This window comes from Fomitopsis serialis, assembly GCF_022376445.1.
Source record: "Fomitopsis serialis strain Sig1Antser10 chromosome Unknown B0H18scaffold_275, whole genome shotgun sequence".
Lineage (NCBI taxonomy): Eukaryota > Fungi > Basidiomycota > Agaricomycetes > Polyporales > Fomitopsidaceae > Fomitopsis > Fomitopsis serialis.
In genome coordinates this window covers 43103-52620 of record NW_025955235.1, presented here as the reverse complement: position 1 = coordinate 52620, position 9518 = coordinate 43103, and the positions used below count along the sequence as shown (strand labels likewise).

General features: G+C 59.9%; 2 protein-coding genes across 2 annotated transcripts; both read right to left on the bottom strand.

Moving 5' to 3' along the window:
- Positions 1-806: 806 nt before the first annotated feature.
- Positions 807-5554, bottom strand: B0H18DRAFT_961549 (uncharacterized protein; the record flags this gene model as incomplete). The annotated part of the gene is made up of 15 exons (XM_048043073.1): positions 807-1136; positions 1217-1350; positions 1408-1549; positions 1767-1957; positions 2064-2081; positions 2140-2269; positions 2427-2568; positions 2945-3044; positions 3551-3587; positions 3739-4208; positions 4266-4407; positions 4457-4559; positions 4625-4874; positions 5001-5235; positions 5294-5554. The coding sequence occupies 15 exons, from the start codon at positions 5552-5554 to the stop codon at positions 807-809; spliced, it is 2685 nt and encodes an 894-aa protein (XP_047885213.1).
- A 1805-nt stretch (positions 5555-7359) lies between these two features.
- On the bottom strand, positions 7360-8317 carry B0H18DRAFT_961548 (uncharacterized protein; the record flags this gene model as incomplete). The annotated part of the gene is made up of 6 exons (XM_048043072.1): positions 7360-7373; positions 7433-7511; positions 7605-7681; positions 7735-7755; positions 7815-8034; positions 8096-8317. 6 exons carry the CDS (start codon positions 8315-8317, stop codon positions 7360-7362), a joined length of 633 nt encoding a protein of 210 aa, XP_047885212.1.
- Between the last annotated feature and the right edge of the window lie 1201 nt (positions 8318-9518).

Here is a 9518-nt window from a genome sequence, read left to right as displayed (position 1 = left end):
ATCGGCCAAAGTATGGACCCCAACCATGGTAGAGCAGTGAAGCAGAGGGGGCGCACGACTGTTTACGGTGCCCGCTGCCATGCAGTATATCTGGGGAGCGTGCACGGCAAATCACGTACCGATTACTAGAACGTGGAGCCTCGGCTGAGTGCATGAGGTCCGAATTTCAGGGCCGCGCACGATCATCAGCGCGTCCAGCTCAACACGTGGATGGAACGAGGCATGCGTCTAACGCTAGCACGGCGGGAGGAGCCGTTGCCCGTGAGCGGCGGCGCAGCACCCGATTGGGGTCCACAGCAGCACGCCGAAGGAGTGCGCCGATGGTGCACGTCCGATGCAGCGATGCGACGCAATAATTACTGGTGGCCACGCTGTATTGCTGTCCGGTTTGCACATCGTGAGATTATGCCGCTCTGCGCGCCGCGTGCACCATTGGCGCACGGTACCGGCGCACGCGCGCTCCGCAACGGTTTCATTAGAAACGGAGGCGCGCCGCCCCGCGCGCTGTGTGCACCATTGGCGCACGGTACCGGTGCACGCGCGCTCCGCAACGGTTTCATTAGAAACGGAGGCGCGCCGCCCCGCGCGCTGTGTGCACCATTGGCGCAAGATACAGGTTTGTACGCGGGCGCGCTCCTTCGACGCGATTCTACCTGCGAGCTGCCAGCACTATGTACTTAGAGTTCATCGGTTACACGGTCTTAGAGGATTTCAATTAGTACAACACGTAAGATACATGCCTAAGATCAACGGACAGCAAGTACATAACATCCAGGCGCAACAGTGACACAACAGAAATGAAACAATCAGACCTTCGGAGACGAGGCTGGGGTACACCCATTACCATCCATGCTAGCGGATGGCGGGGCAGGCCCAACTTCTCTGTCGGCGGGTGGCGGAATGGGCTCCCCACCGCCTTCAGTAGTGGACGGCGGACCACCCCCCGCACCACCTTCGGTGGCGAACAACGGGGCGGGCCCAACAGTGTTCCCAATGGCGGGCGGCGGGACAGGCTCGACACTTTGCCCGCTGGTCGGCGGCGGGACAGAGCCAGAACTGTTGCCGTTGGCGGGCGGCGGGGCAGGCTCAACATCGCCCTCGATGGCGGACGGCGGGCGGGGCCAGCACGGTCTGCGCTGGCGGGCAGCGGGGCAGCGCCCGCAGCGGGCCCGCTGATGGATGCCTGGGCAGCATCCGCAGCGTCCTTCCTGGCAACTATCGCCTCCAGCTCCACGACGCGCCCCTCCAACGCCTGCATGTGCTCCCACATGCGCGCGAGCTCTTCTTCGTCGGGCTTCCTGCGTTTGGCCGGGTTCATCGGCTCCTCGTCGGTGTCCGCTCGACGTTTTCCTGTGCGTTTGGTAAGGTCAGTCCGCCGAGATGCGACCGTGGTCGGTGTGCACTCACCTGCAGACCGCCCGCCGCTGCGCGACGACTCAGCTTTGTCGGGGCCGTGCTGAGACGCGTCCTCGCCGGGGTTTCCCGCCGGCTCCATGCTCTGGGACTTGTGCCCAGCAGCGTCACCGCTCGCTCCAGACGCGTCGGCACCCTGAAACAATGAGTATGAACGGTCGCTGTGCGGAGTGCAAGGAACTCACCCCGAATGTGCATTTCTGCTTCAGGACTTGCACCTGTCACACGTCTTCCGCCCGGTGCTCAGCACACAGGTCCCCGCGCCCCGTCGGACGCATCGTTCGCACCTGTTCCGGCCAGTGAGCTGTGCACAAAAGTAAGTACGCGAGCGGAGGACAGGGTCGCGAACTTACCGTCGCCTGGCCGGGCACATCCTTCGGAGCCGTGGCCCCGCGCGTACTTCCCGCCTCAGCATTCCCGGGGGTCTTGCTCGTTTGTGACGCGCTGCCGCGCCCGGAGCGCTTTTTGGGAGCGGGTTTCTCCTCTTGTTCCTTCTCCTTCATTCTCGCGGCAACGACCTCTTGGGCACCGTGTGATTGAGGCTCTCCGCATCGTCAAAATCATCGAAGTCGGTGGGCCCGCACTCTGTATTCCAGTGTAGTTCCAGTGTAGTTAGTAATATTGTTGCGCAGATAAACACGTAAACTTACCAAGGAAGCGGTCATTCGCTGCACTCGCGAGGACGCGTTGAGTCGTTGTAACAAATCGTGCAACTTGAGTACTCACCGAGCCAACGGTCCACAAGCGGGCGGAACGCTGCCTCTAGTTCCGTTTCATCTGCGTCTTCAGCAATTTTCCTCACACCTCTGTTCCGCCAAACGTCCAGCCACTCTTCCAGCGTCGCCGGGAACACACCCTCCGGGGCAAGTCGTCGAATTGCCAGTCGAAGGCATACTTGAGCATTCGAGGGAAGTCGGACGTGTCGTTCCGGTGGTTCAACGAGCGGACCATGGGTTCAGTCTGACAGACTCATTGTTAGAAAGCTAGCACCGGAGACCGTGAACTGGACTTACGAAAATGTCGGCCTGCAGAATGTGCTCGACCGCTTCCCAGTCGAGCGGGCTGTCGACCGCCGCACGTATCGTGACGTTGGTTATCCGGAGCGTCTCGTCGTCCCAGGTGTTTTGGTGGGTACCCCGTCCGTGAAGAGTGGTTCTACGTTACCGTCCTCGTCGGCGATTGTTGCCGCCTCGAATCGCTGGCGCTGTGACTCCGACATGGCAAGGGCGTCGAGCCGGGCGAGGAACGCTTCATAAGTGATGAAGCCAACCATAGTGCACGTGCGGTGAGTAAGGAGCACAGGGGAGAGAGCGGGAGCGGAGAGTGTGCACGAAGGAGCGGTGGCGAGACGGGAGACGAAGGAATGAACGCGGAGGTGCGGGCCCGTGAAAATCGGATGCGAATGTAGATCACCAGATCAATCTGATCTGTGGGAACGGGGCCGGCGCGGAAGCATTGCGGCAATTTCCGGTGAGCGCGCATTGATCGACAGCAATCAGACATGCGCGCTGCAAACGAGCGCTCCTCCTACCGTATTGGGAGTAAGGCCCGCCGCGTAAAGCCGCCGGTAAGCCGCCGGATTCTGTGCAGCTCGCTGCCCAAGGCGGTGACCGTAATACCAGGATCGGGTCCTTTATGCGTGGTCGAAAGTGACGGCTGAGGACAGTCGGGAACACAGCGGGCGCACGCCGTTGCCGTACAGTGCGCCACTGGCGCAGGCGAGGCTGCTCGGCCGGCGGTGCACACGCCGCTGCACGGCGGCGGCTGAGTGTGCCGGCTGCGACCACAAACTGACCTCGGGAGTCAGTTGTGTTCCGGGGGAAAACACCATCCCCAAAACTGCTAACTCAGCGGTGTGTCGCTCATAGGGAGGACGACCGTACGGTGCGTTCAGAGCAACGCGAGTACTGGTGCACGGCGCATCCGCCGGCCGTGCACCGACAACGTCTCAACCCTCACTACGTACCGCAGGCCATCCCGCACGTGACAATTTTACGCCGCCGGGCACGCCGTGTGCACCATTGGCGCAGGGTATCGGCGCTCGGCGCCATAGCAGAAGCACACTACCCGCGCGCGGCGTGCACCATCGGCGCAGAGTCCTGGCTGCGTGCGGGTGCGTTCCTACAGCCCGACTCACCTGCGAGCCGCTCGTACGTAGAGTCCGTCGGTGCAAGCTAACATTGGGTTGTAAATTTGGACGGAAAGTGCGGTGATTAGTACAAAAGGTAAGCTACGTACATGAGCAACATCAAATCATGACGAGGACAGGATGGGTGCACGTAGGTGGGAGCATACAAAACGGAATACACCAGGACAGCATCATACCTTGTCAGCCGCGGCCGGGCCAGCCCCCGTACCGTCCTCGTTTGCGGATGACGGGGAACTCCCGGCACCATTCTCGCCGGAGGGCGGCGGGGCAGACCTAGCACCGTTCCCGTCGGCAGGCGGCGGAGCGGGCTCTGCTCCATCCTCGCTGGTGGTCGGCGGGGTCATGCCGGTACCGTTCCCGTTGGCGGGCGCCGGGGCAGGCTCGACACCGCCCTCGATGGCGGACGGCGGGGCGGGGCCAGCACGGTCTGCGCTGGCGGGCAGCGGGGCAGCGCCCGCAGCGGGCCCGCTGATGGATGCCTGGGCAGCATCCGCAGCGTCCTTCCTGGCAACTATCGCCTCCAGCTCCACGACGCGCCCCTCCAACGCCTGCATGTGCTCCCACATGCGCGCGAGCTCTTCTTCGTCGGGCTTCCTGCGTTTGGCCGGGTTCATCGGCTCCTCGTCGGTGTCCGCCCGACGTTTTCCTGTGCGTTTGGTAAGGTCAGTCCGCCGAGATGCGACCGTGGTCGGTGTGCACTCACCTGCAGACCGCCCGCCGCTGCGCGACGACTCAGCTTTGTCGGGGCCGTGCTGAGACGCGTCCTCGCCGGGGTTGCCCGCCGGCTCAATGCTCTGGGACTTGTGCCCAGCAGCGTCACCGCTCGCTCCAGACGCGTCGGCACCCTGAAACAATGAGTATGAGCGGTCGCTGTGTGGAGTGCAAGGAACTCACCCCGAATGTGCACTTCTGCTTCAGCCTCTTGCACTCGTCGCACGTCTTCCTTCCGGTGCCGAGCACACATTCCTTCACGCCCCGCCGGACGCATCGCTCGCACCTTTTGCCGGTGAGCTGTGCACCGCAAGTAAGTACGTTATGTGAGGGAAAGGAAGGAACACTTACCGTTCCCTCGCCGGGCACAGTCTTCGGTGCCGTTGCACCGCGCTGTCCCCCGCCTTCGCCTTTCCGGACGTCTTGGTGCTTCGTGACACGTCACCGGACGTCTTGCTGCCTCGAGGCGTTTTTCCGCGTCCGGAGCCCTTCTTCTTGGTGGCTGATATCTCCTCTTGCCTGGCAGCGACGACTTCGGCGGGCACATCGTGGGTGATGTTGTCGGGATGGTCGTGCTCGTCAAAGTCGGCGGGCTCACACTCTGCAATAATGCGTAGTTAGTAGCTGCCGTGAAAATGAACAGGCGAGCATACCAAACAACCGGTCATTCTCTGCACTCGCGAAGACACATTGAGTCGTTGAACACGCCGTAAACCTGAGTACTCACCGAGCCATCGCTCCACAAGCGGGCGGAACGCCTCCTCCAAATCCTCGTCATCCGCATCCTCGTCGATCCTCCTCACCTTCCTGTTCCGCCAAACCTCCAACCACTCCTCCAGCGTCGCCGGGAACACCCCCTCCTCCGGCAGACGATTAAATTGCCATTCGAAGGCGTACTTGAGAAGCTGCGGGAAGTCAGACGTGACGCCCCGGTTGTCCAAAGACTCGATCATGTCTTCAGACTACCAGACGCGTTATTAGCAAGGTAGCACCGGAGAACTGAACGTGGATTGGACTTACAAATATGTCGATTTGCACGACACGCTCGACCGCTTCCCAGTCGAGCGGGCTGTTGACTACAGCGTGGATCGTGTGGTTCAGCTGCCTGAGGTTTTCATTGTCCCAGTCGTTCTTGGTGGGGACCGCGTCCGTGAAAAGCGAGTATTTTACCGCGTCATTGACCGTCTTTGTCGACGCGGTGAGTCGTCGCTCTTGGGCACGAGTCGTGGCCGCGGCGCCGAGGCGGGTGAGAAACGCGTCGAATGTGATGTGGCCGACCATGGTGCACACGCGATGAGCACAGAGCACAGAGATGCGAGGAGCGAGAAGAGCAGAGGTGCGCGAGGAAGCGATGGGACGGGAGCACTGACGGTCAAGCCACAACGGAGACGTGGGCCCGTGCCGGATACGAACACAGATCGCGAGATTGATCTTGATCTGTGGGCACGGGGCCGGCGCGGAAGCATTGCGGAGACTTCCGGTAGCCGCCGTAGCGCCGTGCACATGAGCGCTCCGTGTCCAGACGCTCCTTTGGGCCTGAGGCGGTGACCGTCTCAACGATGCACCACCGAAGTAGCAGCCTTACTGATCGGCGGCACACTTGTCGCATTTTCACCCAAGTCGGCATCGATGCCCGAGGTCAGTTGGTCGCGGCAACGCGCACACGCCGCCACCGCCGTGTAGCGGTGTGTCTCCTGAGCGCGTCACGCCCATGCACGTATGTTTTGTTCAAGTATCATTATTGTCGCACGCACTTCATGTAATCGTATCGTCCGCATTATGCATGGACTTTGCCGTCGTCTCTCATCCTTGTCCACCTGGCTTACTGAGCGAGCGAACAGTGGCATTTTACCCGCGATCGCGCCATGACGCAATCGCGGGTTAGCGTGCCATTTCGTACGTCCTTACCAACAATGATAACCGGTGGCTGAGGCTCGTCGTCCAGGTGAGCCGTCTTCCTCTGTGTCTCCTACAGAACGGCTGTACTTACCCGCATTTGCGTCATGACGCGAATGCGGGTAAGAAGATAAGCACGTGTGGGGCGCGTCGCGCGTCTGTGCACGTGCGGTCACGCACGACTGGCCGGCACGTGGTCTAGCCGGCGTAGCCCCAAAGACGCCCACGTCGCGCGAGGCTGCTCTGCTCCGGGCACGAAAGTTGGGAACCGAGTATGAGCAACCCACTGCCGGTCCGCACGGAGTGTGCACCGTTGGCGCAGACAATACTAGTGAACACCGGCATTTGTTGTGCGAGCAGGTGGGGGGATGGTCTGAGCCTGCGGTGAGTGTGCACCATTGGTGCATGCGGGCCACACCGCACGCACCCCTCGACTTTAGTGCAGCTCGCGCTCTCCAGAATCAGAACAGACACCCTGAGAGTAGGTTGGCGGACACCGTTCTCTGTGCCATTTACTAACATGTGAGACAGAATGAACGCAGCCTTATCTACAATAAGTCTCAGAGGATTTGTTCGCCTCCCGCAACCCGGTGTCTTCGGGATTCTGAGCTAAGTGCACCGTCGATGGCACTGTTGTTGGCTCGCGGTGCACTCAACGCGGCCCGGCGGGGTCGTATGTACAGCTCTGTCCTGCAGTTGATGGATCAATGGACATTGTGTCACTGTGACGAAGAACTTTGACGAGAAGATTAGATCCCTCCCGCAATTCAGGAACCTTCCCGTTGTCCGCGGTGCACCAATGCAGGCATACCGCGGTAAGGGCTGTCCGGTTCGGCATCTAGCACGCATTGAGTCTTGATGTATATAGTTTGCCTTGCATTTAGGTAGCCCTTGCGTGTGCGCAAACCTCATTCCACCCGCATGCTGGTTAGCATTGACCGGAGCCGGTGCACGGGGCCTCCGCGGTGGTCGTGCACCAGTGGTGCACGTCACGCCTGAGTGCTCTCCGGTACATGCCTTGAGATCATGCACTTTACGGACTCCGTCCGGAATCGAATTATGTATCTAGCGCGTAACATCTACTTTCACACCGATGTCCGGGGCAACAACATGTACACTGCGACGGAGGAATCTTCGATTCACGCGGCACGCGCTCCGCCATGACCGAGACCGAGACAGACAAGGATTAGTCAATCAAAATAACCTGTGAATTGTCGGGTATCAGCGAGCTCGCTCGCTACACAAGCTCTGAGCATTGCGCACCTCGCGCGAACATCTCTGCTTTAGTAGCCGACAGGTGAGACACGGCGGCTGACCATTGTGCATTGCGCACACCTTCGACCTTACCTCGCGGCAACGAAAGCAGCGGTTGTCGTCCAGAAGCTAATGAACCGGTGAGTACTCTTCGGCTTTCTTTCAGTACGCTCACACTCACAACCTCGAATATAAAGTCGTCCGGATGCCCGCTAACGTCGGGCAGGCGGTCAGAGCCGTCATCGCGGTAGTGCACCCCTTCAAACCGCATTCAGTGTCCAACAGATACTTGGAGTGTGATCATTACTCACTGCGGCCCAGCCGAGCGCCGACTACGAGAGTACGTTACAGAATGTGAGTGCATGTATAGCATTGAGACGAGCATACATACCGTGAAGGCGGTTCAACGTGTCTATTATAGCCTCAAAATTCGCCGCGGTGGGCTCCGGACCCACAAACCTCAGCGCCATAATGCCGTGGTCCCCCAGCCAGTCCTTGAGGTCAGTCTGAATCGTTGGACCGCGAGACACCCAATCCATGATTACTTGCACCCCCATCGGGCGGCGTACTGCGGGCGGACAGGTTTCGAGTGACGCGATCCATTCCGGTGTCTACCGCAGGAGTAGTTTACTTCAGTTAGTACGTGCACTGTGCACTTGCCGTGGAACGTACGAATAACTCGCCCTCGAAGAACTCCGCGATTGCATCCCAGTTGAGATGGCTGTCTAGTACGATCTGCACAGTTGCACGAAGGCCGAGCATACGGTCATCGGTCCAACTGTCGGGGATACTGTCGGTCAGGATGCGGCCGCGGACATCGTTCGTCTCGCCGAACCGAGCGCGGTATATTCTTATTTGATCCCGAAGCTCGACGAGAGTGTACACGCCGACCATGTTGGAGCAGCAAAAGCAGAGGAAGTTTGTGTTCAGCCCCTGCCTGAGGTATCGATGCGTATCAGTGAGGGGATCACGGTGCCGGCGCGAGGTCTCCAATCATGATCCATCAGTATGTTATCCGGGGATCGGTGCCTCACGCGAGAGTTCCGTCCTCACTTTAACTGCGCCGCCCTAGAAGCTGGCACTTCTGCACGACACGCGTGAGCCGCCCGTACGTAATGTGATAAGGTGAGGGTTCGTGTCCTTGTGTTGCGCTCACAGTGATTGTTCCCGCCAGCTGCTTGCTGAGACTGTGTGTGCACATATCTGGTAGGTATTGCTCGCTAGGTGTTGTGCACCGCGCGGCGTGCACATCGGTGATCATCCTGAGCGTTATACATTGCGGGCACAGCACGAGGCTTATCTGAAGAGAATACCGCCGGATCACTGCTTGCGAATTTGCATCTGTGACTCACTTGACGTGACCGAGACCGGTCGCCCGGCAATACGAGTCAATGGTGCACCACTGGTGCAGCATCCTGACCCAGGCCCCGCGAGGCACCGTTAATTCCGAATACGTCGTGTAAGAACGCCGCACGGATGACCGTCCGTTCGGCCGAGGCGTTGCGCCGTGCGCCAGTGGTGCATTGGCGGCATCTGATACCGAGCTTCAGCCGGAACTTGTTCCCGCGTAACGGATACAGAGTACGCCGCGCTGTAAATGGGATTGATCCACGATAGCCCATCTCCGCCGTGCGCTATTGGTGCACCACTTTGGATGTGCCCGCATGGTTCACCCGTCTTCCCCGTTGAATATGTATTGTCGGAGCAGATCGCGGCTGCGTGACGGCTTGTATCCGCACGGAGAAAGCGATCTGTGCACCAGCGGTCCATGAGGTCGTGAGCCAGCCCTTCGCTTGCTCAACCGGATTTTAAATCAATGTAACCGGGATGCCACCGCGCTTACCGGCGATGTTGAATGAGTCTAGGTGCACGCATCTGAGTCACAGGCGTCGGTGTGCGCTGCGGGGACAGCGCACAAGCTTGCGCCAGTGGCGCAGTGCACAAGCGTGTGCTCGACTCCCGGCGCAATTCTAGTGTTCACCGTGGGTGGGATCGGCATACACTATCACTGATATTTTGGCATGTGCACCTTAGCTCAACGTAAGCACTCACTCAACAACTTTCCAATCAGTCTCCTTCCGTTGTGCACCAGCAT